General features: G+C 38.7%; 1 protein-coding gene across 1 annotated transcript in view; it reads left to right on the top strand.

Annotated features, from left to right (window-relative positions):
- Window positions 1-23,022, top strand: part of PRORP (protein only RNase P catalytic subunit) — a 51,600-nt gene extending 28,578 nt beyond the window's left edge. Inside the window, exons 5-7 of the mRNA XM_009808616.2 lie at window positions 19,062-19,210; window positions 20,720-20,915; window positions 22,626-23,022. Coding sequence (XP_009806918.2) covers window positions 19,062-19,210; window positions 20,720-20,915; window positions 22,626-22,754 — 474 coding nt within the window. The 3' untranslated portion in view covers window positions 22,755-23,022. The remainder of the gene's footprint in view (window positions 1-19,061; window positions 19,211-20,719; window positions 20,916-22,625) is intronic.
- The last annotated feature ends 1,050 nt before the right edge of the window (window positions 23,023-24,072 follow it).

Raw genomic sequence — 24,072 nt, 5'->3', positions numbered from 1 at the left:
TATTCCTTGGAAGTGAGGGGGAATCCAAGTGCAAGCAGGATATCTAAGCTCTGGAGCATCTTGCTTTGCTTGCAGGAGAGGAGTGAAGGAACTACCACGAGCTGTGCTCCAGCTACCCCTAGGCTGTAAAGGGCTGGGGCGGGGGGCGACAGAGGGGTGAGGGAACACTATCAGCAAGCGCAATTTAAAGAGTACTTCACTATTTTTAATTTACATTGAGATTGCTATATCATAAATGAGGTATGCAGCCAGCTCCTTTTTTAGCTGTACCCATCTGGTGTTAGACGTAATTGAATATATATTTCAAATGTGTGTTGGATCAAAGCTAACTCACAATTCTCTTCTTCAAACAGTTTGGCAGTTGGGGTCAGCTCTGCCCTAACTTTACCCTCTCTAATCTCTGTATTGAACTTGGACATCTAAAAGATTGGTAAAATAGTTCCAGATTGAGTTCCTTAAGGCTGACAATGCACAAAGGAATAGTTTTTGCTCTTGGCAGATAGTTCAAAGTGGTTGCTTCCAAACTTAATCAGCATTTCTATAAATGGACTACATAAGTTCATGTAATTCCCATGTAAATTGCAGTAGGCCTGTACAACAGCTGACAAAGCCAGATCCTTGCTGTTCCCCTCCCATCCCAGTCTGGTGGCAGCAGCTGGCATGCCACCCCTACCAAACCTCCCGTCTGCAGCAGCAGCAGTCAGCTCCTGCCAGCGAAGCCACCAGACCTCCCCTCCTGCACCTCACAGGCTGCCACAAAAAGCCAGGCTGTGACTGCTGTAGTTGGGGGTGCTCTGTGACACACGGAGGGGACAGGACATGCCTTGCAACTATTTCTTGTCTCTTCCAGGGTAAAAGCAGCAGACTTGTTGAGGGGAGGCTGCTCTCTGAATTGGAGAAGCGTTCTTTGACTAGATGAATTGTGTGGTTGCAAGTAGCATAGTAATAATGTGTGAACAGGTTATTGCATTTTAGTTTTCCATATGTTACATATTTTTAAAGTAGTATTTATCAAGGGGATTCAAAGTTTAAAACTAATATTATAGTTTTAGTTATTCTAGTAGTTCTGTAGTAGTTATTCCTGAGCTCCCTACCTACTTCAGCAGTATGGAAAAGAGTGGGTAGAGTGAGGTTACAGCCTTGAAGGGAAAGCTGGGAGTGAGAAGGACGTTTCATCAGGATAGGGGAGAGAACCAGGATGCAGGGTACTAGTCTACAGGAAAATGGTGAATGGTCTTGTTCAATTTTTGAAAAAAGCCCAACTGTGGCCACAGAATTGAAGAACCTTGATGAATTTAGCTTTGTAAATTCAGCTCAGAACCATCGTTTTGGTATGCACTTTATTCACATTTTCAAGGCTCATGTTTCAAATATCAAAACAAAAATAATAACTCTTCAAATGAAGTTAAAGTTGAAAAAGAGGGGGAAAAACCCAAAACAAGGCACCTATGACCCATCATTCTCTTAGGTTAGTAACCCACATCAACTTTGAAGCACAATTTTGTTTCTTTGAAATATCTTCTCTTGTGCCTATAAATCATCTATGATGGAAAAAAGGGGAAGAAGTAGTAGTATAGGAGCTTATAGTGTTTTGGGAAAATAGTAAGTAAAACTTTCTCTCCTGAGTCCCGCTTACTGAAAATTATCTTGAGGCCATGAAACACACAAAGAAATCAACACCTGTGCATACATATATAGTTGACAAATACATGTACTAATATGCTCAGGTTTTCATGTGGTAATTTTTCCCAGTCTTCAAGTCTGTCTTAACTGGGCAACACGCATATGAGAGATCAACTGCTCAATTAGTGAGACAGTGATACTTTATACAAAATATGAGCTCTGCTGTATGAGCTGTCCTGCAAAACAAACAGTTATTAAAAAATTTGACCCAAAAAAAGTCATGCATGGAAAACAATTTTTTTCTTCTTTGACTCATTTGGCAGCATCTGTGATTTGTTCAAGTACTTTACTGTCTGTAAATGAAGCAAGAATTAAGTAGATCCATGAGTCATGCTCTGTTCAGAATCAATACATCCAACAGAGGTCTTATTTGTCATACTGTGACAGTTCATCAATTCTTCCTCCCACCAACTCTTGTCTTACTACTCAACAAAGCAGTCAGACATCTGTTTGTTCATTTGCTCCCAGCCTTTTCCATCTCTTGGGGTTTTTTTTGTCTGTCTTTTAATGGTAGTCCAAGTTTGCATTTCCACAGTAACGAAACATTTGCCCTGTTGCTCAAGGTTGGAGAGGTTTCTGTCTTTGCAACATGTGTTTCATTCTTCAGACCTATACTTTCATTTCCTTTATTGCACAAATTATAAAGATGAAGATTTTTGGTGTTTCCGCTGAAAATCACCTTCAGCCTCTGTGTAACATGATCTTAGAAGAGAAAGGAGCTCAAGCACTAAGGGGTACCCTGGAAACTTCACCTATTTTTAGTGTTAGAGATATGTGACTGGAACATTCAGCATTGCATTCATCTCTCATCAGTTAATTTCTGGGGTTCCTTGAATATCTCAGCAGGTGGACTGAGTCAAGTTCTTCTCCGAAGCCATGTAAGAGATTGATAGTGATATGCTGAAATCTTCCCTCTCCTCCTATATTGGGACCATCCTAATATAGAATAGATCAATCTCAAAAATTTTGGTCACCAAATCCAAAAGAGCAAGGCTGTTAAGCTTCTCAGGAGAGGTGAGGGAGACTAGACTCATTTGCCTGTGAAACCTAGGGGAAAGGCCTGGCCTGCAAGTCTTCCTTTTCTCCTTGCAGTTCTGAAACCTGACAGTTTCTGTGTGTGGCTAAAAGAGATAGAAAAGAGCATTTAATATATTCAACTTTGTATACCAGTACACAGGAAGTGAAGGTGTATTGGGTGTGAGTGTGTCAGAGGTTCTAGAAGCTCCTGCAAGTGGTCAGCACGTATGCTTCCACCGAGTAAACGCAGATGTTGACTACTTACCTTGAGCCACGAGGTTTGGCTCTTCCCATAGGGGTATGCTCCAACATCCTTTGCTGCTTCTGCAGTACTGGGAGGGCTGAGTAGGATGTAGACAGGACTTTTTAAGAACAGAAGTACGAAGTCAGACTGGCTACCTGTGAGTACAGGGGAACTTTCTCAAAGCCTTTAACTTCCTGACTATCAGGCATTTTAACAACTTCTCCCTGTTGTTTTCTCCCAAAGTCAGATACTTCCTTATGTTTCCTCCCCTTACTATTTGCAACTTCTGTTGCTGGCTATAAAACTGAATAAACCCCATGTGATTAAATTAACGATCTCTATCAGTTTCTGTCTGGTATTTATAATTTGTACCTTTGTATTTGGTAATAGCAGCAAATCAAAAGTTAAGGGAAGTACACGAGCCACGCAAGCACTCCTTTTTTATGAAGGAAATTGCGTCATACCTTCCATAACAAGAATTCTTCTAATCACTAGGGATATAAGCTTGAAATTCAGCAGAGCAGAATGAACGTGCCTTGATGATTCATGTCCCAGTGAACTTGGTAACTGTAGCAACAGGTTGTTTGTTGTATGTTGTAGAGAAGCCCTGCTAAAATCTGGGTGATGATGTCAAATGAAGGTATCTTCTGAACTAGATGAGTTTCAGTCTTGCTGTTCTCACTTCTCCCTTAGAAACCAGACCACAAGATGAGTTTTCTTTGGGCAGCCTGACTGATTCACCTATCATGGAATTGTTATCAGTGTGGCAGTAAGAGGTGTGCTGGGCCTCCAAATCGGAAACCTGGTCTTTAGGGAACTAAACTGCTTCTTCAGAAGTGATTCTTGTATGGCAAGTTTCCATAATAGTGAGAGACTATAGTGCTATTAAAATACGGGAAACAGACCAGAAAATGAGAAGGTTGGGTTATTACAGGCCAATTCTGTGTAAGAATAAATATTTGATTTGAGCCCGAGAAATGCTGTTTTTTAGTGTCGTCTTAAAGGTAATGTAGATAAAATCCTCAGAACAACGATTGCATTCATTCATGTACATCTGGATTTATTTATATATTTAGAAAAACAATCAATTTTTGGTTCAGTCTTGGCTTTTGCATCTGATACGCTATTTTTAGTAAAAGTAGGAAGGAAAACATATTTGGAAGCTATGTTGTCTGAAGGAGAAAAGGTACAATGAAACAAAAACCTAAACTGCATTTGGATTTATTTATGAAGTTATGAAAGCCTAAATTTTTTGAATAGTAGTTCACAGGGATTTCAGTATATTGACATGCTGATTAATGATCCAACAATCCATTAAGCTGCATTTGTTGTATTTTCTCTAGCTGCATTCTACTTGTAGAGCAAGAGTGGAAGAGACATTTATATATAGGTAATTAAATATATTTAAATTGAGGTTATAAAATTATTATAACCTGCAGTGAAGTTTAAAACCAAAGTTAAAGTAATGTTATTTTTTGTAATCTTAGACACATAGAAAGTCAAGTACAATTGTCCACAGCTTTTAATCTAAATCTCTTCATAAACTGATTGTTTCATGTTGTCTGGAACATGGAGATAGGAACTCCTATTTGAATCTAGGAGACCAGTGCTATCTAATTTACCTATTTAAGGGTATGTTTGTGCAGTTCCTCCAAACAAGGGAATGGGGAAGGAGGCAGGGCAATAAAAGTCAAAATAAAATAGCCCTCCGACTAACTCAGACTTGTGGCTTTATCTGTGGTGTGAATATAAATTATATCAAATTATAATAAACTAATATGTTTATGTGTGCTAATATAAAGAGGAGATCTCATACAAATACCCGTCACTTCTCTGTAGGCTGCTGTCAGAATCATGCCATAAGTGGAGTCAGTTTCTAGAAATGATAAGAAAATTTTTTATCCTCTTTGCTATTAAAAAGATAAGAGTATTTGTATTGTTTCAAACCAAAGTATCTAACCTGTCTAATCAAGACAGTGGTCAGAAGTGGATTAGGAGTGCAAGAAGAAGACAAGTTTGGAGGGATGGTTCCAGTTGTTACAGTCTCCCAGATTTTGTTACTTATTTAGGAACTTCTGGATGAAGAAGTTGCATCCTGACTAGCAAGTTTAATTGCCATTGATGGAGTTTCCTTTGATGAATTTATTTAATTACCTTCCCAGCTTATGTTTGCTTTTGGTTTTCAAACCATCCTGTGGCAATGAGTCCCGCAATTATATAGGATATGATAATGCATGTGCTTTTGTTTGTTTTAAACCTGCTGACTGTTAATTTTTTATGACGGCCTCTGTTGCTTGTGCTGAGAATTGGTGAATAGTCCCAATTTGCACTTTCCAGCTAACTTGCCATTTTACAGACCTTCTCAGATAACTAGCATATATTCTTTTTATAAATCGTCTGGAATAAAAAATTGCATGCAATTGTGCAAGATAGGTACCACACAGATTTTTGTTTCTTTTTCATTTTTAACTATGTTCCTTTCTTGATAGGGTGTTTGTTCTACCTGGGTGTGTATGATGACCGTCAGGGCTACTATTGGGCTATAGAGTAAGCCCCTCAAATTGGACTCAGGAGACCAGCATTTTATTGTGTAATGGTGATCTCCTGTTTGACTGTGAGCAACTCAGTTTGAAGTATCCTGGTCTTGCAGGTTACCTGTAGTTAATATAACAAGCCAGTTTCCTGTGGATTTTTTCAGTATTTTTTAAAAGACATTCTTATTTGTCATAGCATGAAAATTCCTAATAAGCTTTTTTCCCCTTATTTAAGTATAAGAGAGGGGATGAATATAAGATTTTAAATAAAATTGAAAATTAATTGCACCTCAGAAAGGTTTAGGAGTTTGTGTGTGCCACTGCAGAAATCCATTGCAGTCTCCCATGGATGATGTGTGGTGTGCCTCTGCTGTGGTTAAATTACAACATAGCAACAGAGATAGCAGGAGTAGGGAACAGTGATTTGGCATCATCTGTCTAACTCCCCACCATCAATTAAATCAAAACATGGTCTGGAATAGTACAAAATGTGAAATGCCTAGAAGCTTTGCAAGCGTGTCTATTAATGGTTGTAATCAGACCTGATCTATCCATACAAAATGTAATTAAGCTGTTATCATACATGCTGGGACTTGTAAATGATTTTGTTGCTTGGTATCATGTGAGGAACAGGAGTGATGTAGTAAGAATACCAGTACCCAGAACATAATAAGAAAGCTATGGCTATCTTTGCCGCTGCTGTTCTTCAAATTTTCAGGAAAAAAAACAACCCACAGGCTGATTTCTACACAGGCAATGCTAATCTACATGGGTTCTTACTCTGTCATATAGAATGAACTCCAGGAAATACAGGGATTTCTGGGAGAAAAGTCATAGCAACGTGACCCAAGCTGAAATAAACTGCAGAGGAGGTCCTGAGTTGCAGGATCTCCTGAAAATGAGCCTCCCCGTCCTCCAAGAAAGATGCCCACCTCAAGATCTTAAAAATTAGTAATTGAAAAACATTAGATGAAAAAATAACCTTATAAAGCATCATTTGTGTTAGAGTTCTCCTTTTTATGTGCATCTCCATCAATTAAACATTCATATTCTCTATTCTATAAATGTTATTTCCTAAATATGATCCCAAATAATTACATTTTAAATCACTTTGAATGCTTAATCTCTGGCATTGTACTTACTGCCCTCTCTCATTGTTAGGAAACCTTCCTCTTCTTGAGAAATTCTCTATTTCAGATAATTTACATATTTCATACTAATCTTTACAAGTATCTACTGGTTTTTCCTTTCCACCCAGAGATATACTAGCTTGTGATGCTGTTTATTCCTGATCTATTATTCACCAGTCAGCTCTTTAATGATCTGAATAGTTCTTTTCACAGTTCTATCTGGAAACATGCATTGAAGTTATAATGAGTCGTGTGAGTCAGAAGCTAAAGAGGTTGTCAAAATTATGTAAATATAATATACTTTGTTTTCCAACCAATTTTATGAAGTATTAACTGATACTTCTGTCTAATCTTTCCAAATCATTTCTACCATTTCTAGCTGCTGCATTATCCTACCCTTGCACAATGTTTCCTGTAGTGACTGTTAAAACTGGACCTGTGCTTCTGTCATATTGACGATACCAACTAATCTTTTATGTAAATCAGGAAATACCAGTGATGCTTTTGTCTGTCTTCATCATTGTCCAGTATTTATCCATTTACCTGTTCACTTCTATGATCGCCAAAAAGGAAACAATGAGTTGGCAGTAATATTTCTTCTGTCTCTAATATTTTGAATCTTTTCAAGTCTTGAACTTTCAAGGAGTCATGTTGACATGGCTCCGTGAGCAAGCTATGTACATTGTGTGCAATAAGCTCTCTAACAGAAGTTAAAAGCCAGTTCAGTTGCACTGTTTCTGTGGAGTTGTTCCTGCCTTACGTGGTATACCAGTGTGGGAAGATCAACCTTGCTGATGCCTTCTCTCCTTGTTTATTTCCTAACTGTCTGATATTTGGGTAAACTAGGTAGTGCTTACACTATACACTGAACAAAAAGAAGTATAAGTATGATGCATGTGCTTATTAGAGTTGTGGTTCATTGGAATTTTGAGCTTCTACATTCAGTGCAAGTTTGAGGAAAGCACAGTGGAAGATATGTATTGCTTGAATACTACCTATACTGCTACCTGATTGATTGATTGATACGAGTTTTCTTCCACCGCAGCCCTAAGTTGACACACATTTGGGTAAATAGAATGAAGTAGTAGTAAGAAGGTTGCAAGCAGGTAGTCACAGAGCAGAACCAGTCAGTCTTAATGATGTTGATTTACCCTACTCCTTATTAGGAGTAGTTATCCTGGGCTTGTCTAATGTTAATGTCACTATGCTGCTTTCAGCATGTGAAGTCATTTACATGATAACCATGTAAAACATTGCACTGTGCTGTTCAAATCCATTTATGTATGATGGCCCTAAGTCTCAATAGTTAAAGGAAGTGGCTTAAATAAAAGAATTGGAGGCTTTTGACATTTTCACTTCTCTTTGGTACGTATGTATCTTTATACTGTCATGCCTTGCGGAGTGAAAAGCTCTAACTTTCCATTGAATGGGCATCCCCAAATGGGCTTTCAGAAATACAAATGCTATAGGTTAGGGATTTCTTTTTTCTCATCCCACTCACTCTCATTTCCATAAGCCCATTCACTCTGCCAGCCTAGCTAACATAACCAGTAATATGACACAGAGTTTTAACTCTTAGCTGCCTGATAAATCTGGTAAACAAAATACTTCTGAAACTGTAGTGCTGTCTTGCACTTGAGCACTGCTGTTTGGTCCTGGGTGCTCCAGGGGTTTAGGTGGCTATCTGCATTCTTTCCGTGGAAATGGACAAAGGAGGGAAAGATGCAACAAAATTCCTCAAAGGTGCTGGCTGGTATAGTCATATACAGATACCTGGATACCACAGTGCTGAGTCCCCAAACCAAAATTTGCTTACAAAAGATAGATCCTTTTATGAAATTAGGGGGTGGGTGGTTCTTACTCGGCTTCTGTTGTCCAAGCCATTCTGATGGTCATATTTTCATATCCTCAAGCTTATTTCTCTTGACTACAGGGGCAAAAAATGACTAAGTGGACAAAGATTTTCATATAACCAGTTGTTCCCAGGAGGTGGAGCTTTTAGACAAATGCTAAGTATCATCCATAATTAATTTGTAGGAGCTGACAATATTATCTGTTTGTCAAATTGCTGTATCTTATCTCCTGAGTTAAAGAAAAATACTTTAGATAAAACTGTGGCCTGCCCAGTGTCCAGCTATTCAATATTGCAGACTGTTATCAATAAAGTTATATTAAAAGCATTGAAGTAAATTAGATCTTGTGGATTGTAGCTATTGTGGGGGGCTTTCAGACCTTCACTGCTTAGGATCTCCAGGCATAGATATTGCCTGCAGTGTTCCCAGTAGTAAAATGGCATGAGTCTGCAGTGATGTACAGTCAAAGTTAATGACTGTGTTAAGAAAAATAATGCTGACCCATAGTTTACATTCACTTGTGATACACTCTGCATCAGATTTTTGCTGGTTTTGAAGGAACAATATGTTACTTAACAGGGTGTGCAGCCTTGATCCAAGTGAGACAGTTGAACTTCTGCCTCATGGGACTGGCAGTGCAAGGTGTACTGGTGTATATGAAAGTCCCCTAAGTTTTCTTCAGCCTGGTAAATACCTGTTATGCTCTTACCAGTATTAAACAGATTCCTTCCTTGGTCCCTCCTTGCTGAAAGCCCTCATGCATTGTCTACCCCAGGGCAGCTGGCCTGACTCTGACCGCACAGCTGCTCCTCCACTGCAGACCTTTGTGCTTTAGTTTGATTCTGCTGATTTTTTTCCTGTTGAAGAAGAACATTTTATATGTTCTCTTAAACAAATTTTTCATCTTTCTGACCTTCAAAGAGAAATCAACACTCACTTGAGTATTGTTTGTTAATGTATTTATTTGTATTAAGAACTGCAAAATTGTTCTTATTGGAATAATTGGTTTTGAAGGTAACCTCTTTATCTCTGAATAGTAATCTGTAGCAGGCAACTGGAGAAGAGTACTAATGAGAAACAGAAGAAAAGCAGTGTGAAAATTGTGTTATAAATGTTTGCTGCATGTTGTAGTTCAATTCTTTTTTTCAACTGCAATCAATTTACTGATGGGTTTCCTTGGTTATCATATCATTCTACCTGGACGATAAGCCTGTTGACCTGTGAGTGTAGAAATAGTCTTTAATTTAAAGTTTTTGTGGAACTATCAAGTTTATTTAAACATAGGATGTCACTGCAGAAGCATAGGTTTAATGTGTCTTGAACAGCATCATGCCTGTGCCTTCTGTAACAGTGACCTCCCCAGCTGCTGTGGCACCTTTCCTCAAAGAATAAAAGTACCGTCTGGGACTTTTTGAACCACGGATTGGAGAGGCGGGAAAACACTTAACATCAGACTAGGTCAGTGATGCTGTGCAGACATCTGCATAGGACAGTGGTGACAGCTAAAATATTGGTATCTTTTTAAACTGTCAGTTTCAGTCTTACAAAGCAGATTTCAGTCCTGCACCAAGTTATTTCCTATCTATGGAAAAGATCAGTCAAGCTTGTGCTTTCATTTTCATAACACCCCACTGCTGCCGCCACTACCACCCAGAGATCCTGCTCACATTTTGGATTTTCAGTACTTAAATCTAACTTCCGACCCACACTGTGAAAAGCCAAGACTGGCACAGCTGCATTTAGTTCACAAATGTTCCTTTCTAATAGCTAGCTTTTTACATTCTTTCTAAAATGAGAAATGGTAAGAGAAAGTCTCTAATGGCCTTAAGTCATTGTATATAGCTGCTACAATAATAGAAATGCGAGACTACCAATGTAATGGCAAAGACTGGATTTACAGTGAAAGATGGCAGACCCCTGAAGCTGTGAATTCAGCTGGGAGAATTATTCCATTTACAGTCAGTGGCTCTGATAGGTAAAGTTTCACTTCTGAAGCCTATACAAAAAAAAGTAAAACCTCATAGCTTTTCATTTTTATGTAACTTGTTTCCTCATGAAAATAAAGATGATATACATAGTACTTGGAGCAATGAAGCAATATGTAGTGACCAGTAAGAAAATACTATTGAAGAAACAGCAGTGCAGGCAGAAAGAATTAAAGGATGAGAAAAAAGGATACTATTGATAGGTGGAAATGCACAGTTAACACTTCATGTCCTTTCAGCTTTTACATATTTATTTTCCTACTCTTGTAGAATCACAGATAGACAGAATCACTTAGCTTATCTGCTTGGTGTGGAGGGTTGATACTGATAACTCTTTCTAATACTTTGCAAATCTCCAGGTTTTAGTACAAAACAGTAAGTGCCTAGGAGAGGTCTAGATAAAAAAGAGTCCATGTAAGATGCCCCATATGCATTGTCAAGATCTTAGTATTTATTATTTGTTGCAAGAAAGAAGATGAGTAAGAGGAAAGATAGAAGTATAGAATGGTATCAGCTACATAGAAAAAAAATCTCAGAAAAGATCAGAAAAAGAGAAATAACTTTGCCCTTTTACATGACTCAAGAAGGGAGGATATTCAGAAAATTAAAATTTGTTAAAGGAAACATTTTACTGCCTGTCCATAATTAAAATACAAAACTTACAGCTGCTAGGACTGGGCTATAGTTAATTGTGAATTGAACATTTCCCAGTTGCTGCCTTATCAAAATGCTACTTTGGATTTCAGAGTCACTCTTTCTCTTCCATCTTTATGCCTACTTCATAATTGCTGAGCCAACATCAAAGGGTCTGCTTGCATGTTTAAACCAACATTACATTTTTTGTAAGTGATTTAGAAAGAAAATGGTATTGTAGTTGGTTAACAAAACTTTTGGATTGAGAAACTTGGCTGGCACTGTAGTGACTTACAAAATTCTGCTTCCAAAAATGCCGTTATGCAACTGAAGAATGTTTGTTTGTCCATGTTTTTCTTGAATTGCTGTAAGAGTCAGAAAAAATTGCCTGTTTTTCTCTTTTGCAATTTAAACTATAAAATTCAGCAATTCCCGAACTGTCCGTCTCTTCTCCAACCATCATTTCCAGAGTTCTTGGCATTGTTCATTTAATAACATGCTATGCTACCTATTTTCACTACCCATTTTTCTTTCTTTTATTCATGGTTGACCTTTATTAATCTAAAGATAATGATGATGAAAACGCTACCATTCAAAAGGAGTGACATTCAAAAAGTGTGAGCAAGACTGGTCACACTAAAAGGTTTGTCAGGTGTAAGGTCTGACACAGTGGCTGAGATCTTTTAGAAGTGAGAATCCATTCTGAAAAGCCAGACTCCAGAAAACTAGTGTCTCCTCCATCTGATGATCCTGCTCCTGCCTCCCCATCCTTCATGTCATACACACAATTTAAATTCTGTGTAGTAAGTTGTGTATACATTTCTTCAGTCCCTGCATGCGTCCTGCCTTGATTCTGTTAATTATCCTAAGAAGTACTGCTTCACTATCCATCAAATCACTACTTGTCATGCCTTTTGGGACAAAGGCAGAGCAGGATACGGCTGTAATTAGATTATATATTAGAAAATATCCCTTCTGCTGGGAAGGATAGGGAACTATCCCTGTCTTCATGTTGCATAGGAGAAATTTGTAACAGTCTTTCCAAACCTGAAGTTAATTTACACAGGTTTGATTTGTATTGTGCTGTTCTCTGAGCTGCTCAGTAGAATAAAAAACAGGGGTGGCTCTTCAAGTTTGTTTGAAATTGGAAATTTTAGTTTATAATACAGCAAAATATGATGTCAGAGCCTAATTACAAACATATTACTTCTACTTTCAGAACTGTTTCAGAGATTATTTTGAGCAGGTTCCACCTTTGACTGAAATCAAGTAGAGTTGTAATTAAAGATTTCTCCGTTACTGGAGTAATAGCCAGGGTACCATGAATACAGGAAAATACAAATTATGCTATTGCTTTGGTACCTGAGCTGAATCTGTTTATGCTTACTTTGCTTTGCTCTCCCCACTACGCAGGATTCAAGAGGGCTCATTAGCTTGGACGCAGTGCACGGAGTATCCTTGTAGTCAATTTTGACCTGCAAGTAACATGTCTACCATTCACCCAGTGCTGCACTTGAGCCAAGTCCTCCAGTCAGTGGGAATACTGGACTGTGCAGGGGCACCGGGTGTCTTAGTACACAGTCAGGTTGGACCTGGCTGCAAAAGCATCCTCAGGATGCCTCTGAATACAAACTTACTCTGCAAACAGCAGAGCTATATTTAGGCATCACCTCATCTGAGCAAACTGAGGCTACCGTACCATCCTCAATCTATATTAAATTAACTTGGGTATCTTTGCTTCTATGGTTTAGTTTTCCTGCTCAATCAATAATCTGCCTTTGATTAATAGAGGTGACTGTAAAGTCAAGAGCAAAAGCTGGCATCTAAAAATGAGCTGCAAATTTTAATGAATTGTGATAGGGAGTTAGACATCTCTCTAGTGAATGTGTCAAGAGAGGGTAAGTCAATTCTAGGTGTGGAGTCAATGTAGACAGGTTAAAACATGTTAAACATTGTGCGATTGCTGTCATTGATGTGTGAAGTGCTGTCACTGGTAGAGTTTTGCATGATGATGTGTGTATTGCATCAATAGTCTAAATACTCCTACTGTAACACAGGATACAAATATTCCCAACAATATTGTTTCTGCAGTATTGCAGAGATCCCCAATGTTGTAAGGGATAATTCCCAGGACTTAGCTGTCAGCTGTCTTAAGACCATAAAGTAAACTAGGCTAATTAAGCTTAGTAACTGTTACTTATTCTTCCATTACTGCTTTCCCTTCTAAGTAGCTATTCCCTTAGCTAGTCAGGGGCAGATAATCTGTAGGGGATCAGCAAATGTGTGTGCTGCCCCTGCATTTGAGTAAAGAGGACTTTGCAACTAATTTACACTGTGTCATCAGCAATAACGTAGAGAATACAAGAAGCAGCTTCCATTGTGTTTGATGGTGTGATAATGGTATTGAATCTGCTTTGGTGAAATTACCAGGCTCAGTGAGAAAGTCCAGCCTTTCTTGCAAGCAGCACCCTTGCCTTCCATGGGTAACTGGCCGTGCTGTAGGGAAAAAACTCCCGCTTCACATCGTGTCACTCTCTCCTGTGTGTGGTACTAAAGTGCACAGGTTTTTTGAGCTTCTTTGTCTATAATATGTAAAAAGGGAACTAAAAAGGATGAAACTGTAAGTCAAATGAATGTGGTGATGGTGGGAACTGATTCCTTGCTAACCTTTGGAGAGAATACTCATGCTCAGCCCCACCTGACAGTGTACTTAGGGCAGCTCTGTACCTGTGGTCAGTGTTGGGCTTTCCTCTGCAGTTCCACAGCTACAGTGCTGGGTGGGAGGCCACACTAACGACAGGTGAAAATAACAATAATAGAGCAGTTGGTTGCTGTTATTAGCAGATGTCTGATTGTAGGTGTGTTTTGCTTTTAAATGGCAGTTAGTGAAACCAAATGTTTAGAAGATGCCAAACATGATTCATTAAGAACAATTTAAACTTTTTTTGGGTGATTACTTCTCCATGCTGTACCTGTATAGGTGAGCAACATTTTGCTGAGTCACTGAATGGTGTGCCTCCCAGCAGCAATGTTTAGGGGTTTCCCATCTGACAAATGGGAAACCACCGACAGTGTCCAAGGAGAAAGGTTGTCCTGCAGCAAGCTAACCTTTGAAACTGGGACACGTGGCACAGCGTGATCTAGTGATCAGAATGGGTGACTGGCAGTGAAGCCTTAGGAACTCTCTATCCTGCTCTGCTCATAGTTCCTTGTATGAGAGTAATTATTCTGTCTTCCTTGTGCTCCAGTACGCACTTGTGTAAAATGGAGATGTAATTATGCATTTACTTCATAAGGCTGTTGTGAAATTTAAAGAATGACGATTAATCTTGCAGTGTGACAAGGATTCCCTGGTCTCCCAGCTTAACTCCTATATTTGATCCCCATTAAATTGTGCAGAACTGTGAATGTGGGTCACTGCAAAACTGTTTTCAGGAATTTGTATAGAAGAGTTCCTTTCTGATGGGAAGCTGTTAATATTTATTCTTACCTGAAAAGTGGTTTCTTTTAAGGTACAACTTGCTGATTTTTAAAATGTAAAACTGCCAGTTAGAGCATTTTCGGTTGCTTTATTTCATATTTGCAAAGCTCAGGCTTTTTGCATGATATGAGGAGTTCAACAACAGCATGATCCTGTGGAGTATGCATTCTCTGTCCTACTGCTCTGCCTCCCTACCACTTTTCACTCCAGCTCCTCTGATCCAGAAGTTCCTGCCCTGGTGTGTGAGTGCAGTTGTGATTGGGCCATGATCTGGTTGGCAACATGGCCCAACAAATCAATTATATCAGCACAAAAGAAAAAAACAAAAAAAGGTGCATTGTGATATGAGGGCAGGCGCTTGGTGGTGGAGGGGAAATTCCATAAAATGGCATTGCTGCAGAAGCAAAAAAGAACTCATTTACGTGTGGGGAGATAGCTCATCTCTCTGGGACTGTCCCAAGGAAAGATAAATGCATACACTCAGCCAGAGTATTGTACAAGTGTGCTGGTTTTTCACTGATCCACAGATTAGAGTGCAGAAATCAGAGTTAGAACATGCACACTGGATACATACATCCATTTAATTATGGATTGTTTTTAATAATGAAAAAAAATCATAGAAAAATTATTAGCAGTGTGCTTAGAAGAACCACATAGGGAGATACCTGATACATCTGTGAACAGCTGATTTTGACTCTTCCATTGATCTGTGTGTATTTTCATACTTCTATGTGGTTGCACCCTGGCTCCATCAGAGTCGTTTGCTAAAATGCTGTGAACACAAAATTGTTTGCATTGTAAGTAAAATGTTAAGGTTCAGGAGAAGCTTGAGGGAGATCTAATTAAACGAAGACTGGGACAGCACAGGAATAATTTAAATGTAACTGATAAATGATGAAAGGGATTGCAAGCAGAATTTATTCAGCAGGTGCTAATGAGCATGAGTTTCTTGGAGAAGGATCTAGTGATCTTCACAAACAGTTGATTAAACTGTCTGTGTAGTTCAGAAAGAAACACGGCACCTGATGTGCCCTGTCAGAAGAAAATAAGACTGAATGCAATGATAGTTGTCTGTAACACAGTAGTACTTCTAGTGCCTTGTTGTGTGGCCAGTGATTTGTGCAGAACAGCAGCGATTCACAACTTCAAAATACTTGTGTCTTTTTAAGTGAGAGATCACTACTGCTGGTTTTTTGTTAACAGCATTATGTTCAGTTTCCTCTATGACTGAAACAGGTGTTACTGTGTGTCTCATGACTTCCTTTCTTGAGAAGCAGCTGGGCGTGGGAGTAGACGTACTTAGGAAACCCCCCCATAAGTTCTATGAGTCCCTGTTAAGCACCCAAGCCTAAAATGAGATAAAATGCTCCTTAGTAGAGTTGCATCAGGCAAGGGAGTGTGCAGAACAAAATTGTTTTTATCTTGTGAAAGCAAAAGTACTATCTTCTGTGTTTTAGTTGTGTAAGTAAAGGTTAATCTTTGTGGCAAGTAGAGGAGAGACAATGTGCTGTTATGCAAGCAAGAGTTTCTAAGTTTTTTAATGGCAATTCCTGTTAATTTTTTTACTATTTAAGCCTGTTTTGAGTTTTTTCCGTTGCAAAATTGTAGCTAATTTATACCAAGCCCTCAATTTTTTTCCAGAAGCACTTCATACTAGAGAACCTCATATGCTAATAATATGTAGGAGAAGAAAGTCCATGTGACTAACAGGTACAAAGTGCCACTAGTTACAACCTTCAGAAAGAAAGACTTAAGGGAGCTGGATCCAAGCCAGTTAAGTTTTTTTATAAACTTGGGAATAGCCGCAATTGACCAATCTCTATCTGGAAATCCAGCTGCCTTTGTGTTGAACCATAAGTGTAATTAAAATGTGTTTCCTTTTTTTATTGGGGGTAAACTCCAGCAGTTCAAATACTGGCAATTCTTTGTAGTATCACTAGTGTAGCTATGTTCCTGAGACTCTTTTTGACTCATAGTCTGCTTTTAGGAGTTGTTTCTTCTGTTGTCGCACCAGGATGCTCTTGCTGTCAAGTTTTTTATTTTAGACTCTGCGGAATCAGTTTCTGGAGTGTTCTTCAAAAAATTTTTGAACTTCTTTTTTTCGACATGACTTTCTGCTAACCTTCCCTTAACGTAGCAAAACATTACACAAGAAGAGAAAGTATTTTCATTTGGAATTTGTAAGGGATTGCTTAAGTTACTCATAGTTGATATTTCTTCACTGTTGACTTCTCTACATGAAAATGTGTTTGAATGTAGTAGGTACATTCCTAACTTTTACTAAGTTTAATTAACTCAGTTTAACAAACTTAATTCTCCTTTGGTATTTGTATCCAACTATTTGCAGGACTGGGCCAATGCGTGAGAACCGGAACGTAAAAGTGACGTAAACAAGTAAAATTGATGAGCCAGTTTTTACTGCCCAGATGAGACATTCCAAAAAGAAATGTCAATACTGAAAAACTGAACTTCTGTTTTTCAATTTTTAATAACTTCATAATCTAATAATCAAATAAATTATGTGACATAGACGAGAAGATATGTTATTACTTAATATAGTTACTTTGAAAGCTTTCCAGTAACATTAAAATGGTGGCTTCTGTTTGTATCTTTCAATTCTGTGTTCCAGTAAGAATTCTGAAATGTATCTCCAAAGATTCAGGGCATGCAATGGAGAGAATGCCATTTTTATTTTTACCTGCCGTTAAAGGCAGAAGTTACTGCATTTGGCCTTTTCCTGCTCACATTATGTCCTGTTTGTTTTAACCACGGAAAAGTAGATTGTATGCATGCAGAGAAATAGCCTATGTCCAGCATGATCTCCTGGAAGCAGGAAGCCAGTTCCAATAGGTACTGTTAGGCTCTTGTGCTTTGCATTAGCACCGAGACCCTATGTCTCCATGAAAACAGAGCCTTCAGGCCCTCAGAGTCAATGTTGGTAACAGCAGCTTATAGGTCAACAGTTAAAATTAACGCAGAAAATCTTCTGGCCTCCTCTGTCAGATTCTCAGATCCAGATTCATGGCATACTTAATTTGATCCACCTGCAGGTCCTTTGCTGAGAGGGGCAGTCCCACGCTTTCTGTCCTCACCACCTCCAGCGATGTGTTCCCATCAGTCATCGCCTTTGACTGAGGTCTATCAGTTGTGTGGCTTCAAGCTCAACTCTGCAAAAAAAAAATTCTTTTGTTGGATCAGCGAGCTCACGGGTAGTTGTGACATTGTTAGAGCTGAGGCAACAGAAGTAGTGGGAATGTATAGCTCAAGAGAGGATTGAGTGGGACCGCCCCTTTCCACTGCTACTTGCAGATAGATGAAACTAAATGCATTGTAAAATTGTACCCAAGAGTTAGAAGAACAATTCTTTCCAGTCCTTGAAACAAAAGATAATGATACCAAATAATAAGGGTCACAAATAGGAGGGAAAGGAAGGGAAAGAGCAAGAGAAGGAGAAAGGCAATTGGAGGTATTGCAGGGAGAAGAGATAACAGGGTAGAGGGAATAGCTAGAAAAGCAGGAAGAGGGATTAGAGAAAAATCAGGAGATTGTATATTGACAAATAGTGGCAGCAAATACAGGTAAAAACTAGGAAACGCCTTTCCCTGGAGATTGAGCATACTGTCCTCGGCCTTCAAACGTGATGCTTCAGTCTCAAGAAACAGTTCTTCTCTCTTTCTGGGCAGCATTGAAATGTCATTGTTTTGTGAGCAGTGCACAGTAATGAACTGGATGTTGAAAGCCAGAACCTTTGCCCTCCATGAGCTCTGTCTGTGTGAAGCGGGGAGGGAAAGCCACAGGCACAAGTGCCTGTCCTGAGAAGCATTTATTGCTGAACAGGCACAGCCCTAAGAGGCTGGTGAAAAGTCCCTCTGAAGAGAAGCTGGCATAGCAGTGAATTTGCCACCTCAGGATGTTGGTTCATCAGTGGGAGGCTAGTCTGGATGTGCCTTTCATAAACCCTTAGTCCTGAGGTCACAGGTTTCCTGTTACTGCTGCTTGCTTCTTCCCCACAGGGCAGCCCAGATCACATGTAATTGTCTTATTTTGACAATAGGTGGGGCTGGAAAAGCAGTATGGTTTAGGGCTCAGTCCTCCTCTAGTACCAATGAAGTCTTCAGTGCTGAATCATTTCCAAAAGTAGGTATTACTTAAATCCCAATGTGATTCAGTTCCTACAGCTGACTCTGAATTTCTGGAATCTCCATACAACTCTTCCTGAGTTCATTCGTGTCATTCAAGCTGCAAGAGCTGGAAAAGGTTTATAATAGCAATGTATTGTCTGTGTGTTTGAGAGCAGCTTTCTATAATGAACAGGGTTTGGTTTTTCTTTGTTATTAGGGAGTTAAATTAGTTATCTACTTAATTCGTATTGCAGTTAAGAGCTGTGGGGAGTGAGGGTATGCTAGAAGTCCCACTAATGTGAGACACAGATGTGAAAGTGTTTCCTGTCAGTCTGTTTTTACAGCTAAGAAAATCTTTGGTTTTGCTTTGTTTTCTGCAGCTATTTGATGCTGTCAACTGCCTGGCAAAAGAGAATGTCCGGCTGCTTGTGCTGGGCCGCAAACACATGCTGATCAACTCTTCAAATTGGAAAAGAGAGATTATGAAGGAGATGCAGAATAAGGCAGACTTCTTCTTTGCTGAAAATATGTAAGTTTAAGAAAATGGCTAAATGTAATGGAGATCAACACCTGATTTATGTGCATTTTAAATCGGTGTAAACAGCTGTAGTTTTAGTACCATTACTAGTATCTCCAGCTCTGTGTGTGTGAAAGAGAAACATATCCCTTGCTATACTTGCTTCAAAAAACAATACATACTAAAAGTTGCATCATGAAGAATTTCATCACTTAGAATCATGTTGACATCTGTATAGTTTATTAGGATTTGTAACTGTTAAGTGCCAAGACCACAGCGGCCTGAACTTACAGAATACCTGATAGCATCAGTGTACATTTGTGGTCTTCTGTGTTAGCCCTGCATGGGGGGAGATGAAGTTCATGCCTGGCCAGTGTTGCTTGGTAGCCCAGGAGTGTGGGGAGTCTGGAGCGCTGACTTCCTTGCTGCTCCTGGAGGAGACTATTTCTGTAAGTGGAAATAGACCCTCTGCCTCTCTAATTTAAGAAGCGCGACTCCCTTGCTCTTGCCCAGTCAAGCCTGTCCTTGTCTCTAAACTAGGTACTTGCCTCTGCCCCAGTGTCCCCTCTCCTTGCCCAGCTTTCCTCATATAATGAGTCTGTTTTCCTTCGGTTCTAGCTCCACCTAGTCTCCATCTGAGTCGGGCATTGTTGATCCTTCACCTGTCTCTGCTATTTCTTCTGTGATCCCAGTTCCCAGAACTTCTGACCAAGTTCCTTGTCCCAACAGCCAGTCCAAGTCTGTTCTGTCTGCCTCCTTGTTTCAGATCTGTTCTCCTTCACCCCCTCTCCAGTTCTGGCTCTTGTTCTCTTTGCTGTTGAATCACATTGCTTTCTTTCCTGCGGTCTGGGCACCAACAAAGGGGACTCTGTTACCCCAGGTTGGAAATCCGTGCTAATCTTGTGTCTTGTCACTTACTGTTACAGTAATCCACAGAAATCAAAAAGTGGTTTCAAGCAAAGTTCTGCTCAACTTCTCCAGGTATAGGGTATCTCAAGCCCACTATAAATGTATTTTTAGAGATTTATCCATAAAATTGTTTCAGTTTAATAGCAGCTAATGTTGAATATATTTTCCAAATAATCATAGTACCTTTGGAGGTATATTTACGCATGTAAAGATGAAGATTCACAGATTTGTGCTGTTGCCTACATTACACTTTATTATCAGTTGTGATGATTGTTTGTATTCCAACAAAGTTTTGGAGGTACCCTTAGGTGTTTTAGCAGTTCTGTTCCACATAGCACTGTTAAGTTATGTGGCAAAAGATTGTATTTTTGTGTTACCAGATTGTGATAGGAAGGAAGAATGGTCTGTGTAGTATGCAATTAATTTTTATTGCACTCTAACTTTTGGTGCCCTGTGGCAAGCAGAAGTTCCTTATTTTACCAGGGAACTAGAGTAGTGGTGGGAATTTTCAGTGTTGCCGATGAATAAATCTCAGATTAGCATTTGATTCATTTCCTGCAACCAGTTACTGCCTCGTGAATGGCATCTGTCTTTTCCATTTGTTTTGTTAAGCTCTGAAGATGATGCCTTCTTGTTATATGCCACTCTTCAATCAGGCAAGCATTGCAAGTTTGTTACTAGAGACTTCCTCCGGGATCACAAGGCTTGTCTTTCCGACAGTCTGACACGTCATCTGTTCCGTAAGTGGCAGCGTGGACACCAAATAGTGTTTTCCCCTTCTGCAGAAGGAAAGCATATAAATTTTTTGGTAAGTTTTCTGCTGCAATCAGAAAGCACACGGAGCATATTCATTAAAGGTACACAACTTCAAACTATGGAAGCAAAAAGATTCTTGTTGGAGTCTAAGAAATGGATTTGTACCAATGGGCTCAAAACTCCCATGCTTACTGAAAATTCACTGTATTCGCAAAGCATGCCACTAACATGAAAACTGTCAAAAAGACAAGAAATGCTGCCTAAATGTTTAAAATGTAAATGTAAATGCATGTTCGTGTATACAAATCTTTCCATTGCTTTAAAACATAAGTGCCGATATTTTTTCATTTATTTTAAACTTTGAAATACCTTATTCTCCTCTGTAGTGCTATGATAAAATATCATGCTTCTAACTGTACAATAGAATTTCCTTCATCCTTATTCTAAAGAAGCAGGAAAATACAGGTATTTCAGCATTTGCTGTAATATTAGCCTAACATATGTATAAAGTTTCACGAAGCAAAGCCCAGAACAGTCAGGTTTATAGTCAGTATTCAGCTGCAGAAACTACAGTCTTCCAAGCATCCTATCATCTTATAGCAGAATACTATTGTTATTGTCTGGGAGACATGTATCCTTGTGAGCCATGAACAGTACGTTAACAGGAGTGCAGCTGTTTTAAGATTTTTCTAGGGAAAAATTCATCACATGACATTCCATATCATGCAGTTTTTTGATAAATCTAGTCTGTCTGCTTTGTTATTGCCTACTTAAAGGAATACTGCACCTATGCAGATTCATTTTCTTGCTGCTCTGGTTAAAATTGTAAAGTAATATTCTTCATTACAAACAGACTGTAGAGATACAGGCTTATAAGAACGACAGCCTTTCATTCAGTGTTACCATACGTACTTTTCTTTTTATGGAACAAAATACTGAATGTAGGGTTACCTGAGTAACACAGCTTTAGCTACACCTTGTTTCTTTCTTTTGTACGAAAGGGCTGGTAGTTTCCACATCTTAATTCCCATACAAGTGATTTGGATGATTGACATTCCCAGTCATAGCTGTCTCCTAGGTTATTCTGGAAACTGTCATGAGAAAGTAGACTTCCAGGACTATACATACAGAGTGACAGTATGTTCTAAGAAACGTAATTGCCAACCAGTAATGTTTCTTTTGTATTTGTGTAATATATGTTGAGTTAGTATACCTGTAACATAATAGACCAGAAAAATAGTTTACTATATTTGTTTGACTTGACGCTCTTGAAAGCGTTAGTGATAAACCCTTTTCTTACATCCTCCTCATCACAGAGCAAGTCAGCTCTGTAAAGAGGTACACTGGAAGAACAAACACAAAATGTCATAATGTCATTAAATCCTATCAGTTCAAGCCTATAAACTCCACATCCTGAGTTAATTCCCATATGATTTCATTTAATTGAAAAACAATAATTTTGCTATTTCTAGAAATTGAATGCATTATGTTGAAATCATTATTTGGTGGAGATTGAAGACAGAATTTTAACCATTTATAATGACTCTTAGACCACAAAATACTAAAAGATGTTTTAGTTTTTCCACCAGTATGAAAATTTAGAATTTGTTTGGTGTAAGGAAATAAGTGAGAGTTGTTAAAGAAATTAATCTATGGACATTTCTAAGGTAAGTGTTGGAAGTTATAACTATCTATAACTGGTACTTCAGTAATTTATTGTGTAAAGTCTAAAAAAATGGGTTTATCTGTCTTTGTCCAACAGCCTGCTTTCCGTTACGACTGTGTGGTACAGACTACAGGTGATACATGGCATATCCCCTATAAAGACGCTTTTGAGGAAAAATATTCATATCGAGTGCCAAGAAAATGGCTCTGCATTCAACAGAAATGATGAAGAATGTAATTGCATAAGCTGAAGCTGCTTTTTTTTTTTAATCACTGTTGCTGACTAGGAGAACTCAGCAGTACAGTTACTGGATTAATGTGTGAGGCCTGTAACCAAAGAAAATTCACTAACTGCGTTTTGTCAAAATCATTCCTGCAGTAAATCTGTTAACATCAATGGTGGTACAGCAGGGATGAATTAGGTCCACTATTTCCATCTTTACAGGCAATTTCTGTAGCCTCTCAATGTGATTTGAATTAAAACTTGTTTTTCCCTCTTGGAATTTCAGGTTGTGTTTTTTTAATCTTTTTTTTTTTTTTTGCTCAAGCTTCTACACTGAAATTCATAAACTCTGTACTTCAAAGATATTAAGCAGGACTTCCAAAGTACCTTCAAAATGGGCACGGCTGACCTTGAAACAGTGTCGCACAATGTCTATAGCCAATAAATGGAGCTAACGTGGCCAAATGGTGTGTTTACCATTTGCCAGACACACGTAGCCCTAATATTTCCTTAACGCTAACTAGAGTTCATTTGACCACATAGAATGCAAAAGATTTGTTGTAGCAAGATATATTAAGATTTTGATTGGAAGAATTAGGAAACAACCAGTGGGATATTGTGTGGCTCTTTCACACTCTTAAATTTGCTACTTCTGACAGAATTTCATGTCACTGGAATAGTTTGTTTATGGAAACGCATGAATTTTCTAAACCAAAATTGATCATAACTAGAAATTCTTACAGGCAGTTACAAAACTTAATTTTGTACAGATATTTTTATAAAACCTATCCCAAGTTATAAATAAAGCAAGAAAAATAGTGTATATTACAGGAAAATGTTCTAAGTTATTATTTGTAAATGTATGGTAAACATGTTTGTTTATTGCACTTACCACTTCAATGCAATTTTTTCTCCCCAAAAACCATGGAAATGACACATTAATCTCGGATGAAAGAGTGTGTTTTTGTCACATTTGTCTTGCACAATGAAAAATCCTCCGTTCAAAACTGAGCTGAATCATACAGATCTTTTTGTATAGTATTTGCAGTTCTGAGCTTTTGCAGTGTCCCATGACAAGCTCCCTCGGGACTCTTAGCATTCAAGCATGTTCCCTGCTATTTTTTTTCACATCAGAGATCTATGCTGACACTTTTTCTACTCCTGGTTTGTAAACCAGCAGATGTGACTTGCATGCAGTCATGTCCTTCAGGTACTATGCAGAAAGTGTAGAGGAGCTGGATACCTCTTGAGGTAACCTAGAACCTTGGTTTTAAACTCATCAAGTTGTTGGTAGCATTCATCACAGACCCCTTTTCTGACA

Source organism: Gavia stellata, chromosome 7 (assembly GCF_030936135.1).
Source record: "Gavia stellata isolate bGavSte3 chromosome 7, bGavSte3.hap2, whole genome shotgun sequence".
NCBI classification, from domain to species: domain Eukaryota; kingdom Metazoa; phylum Chordata; class Aves; order Gaviiformes; family Gaviidae; genus Gavia; species Gavia stellata.
The sequence above is the reverse complement of the archived record's forward strand: the minus strand, read 5'-3'. Positions and strand labels throughout refer to the sequence as shown.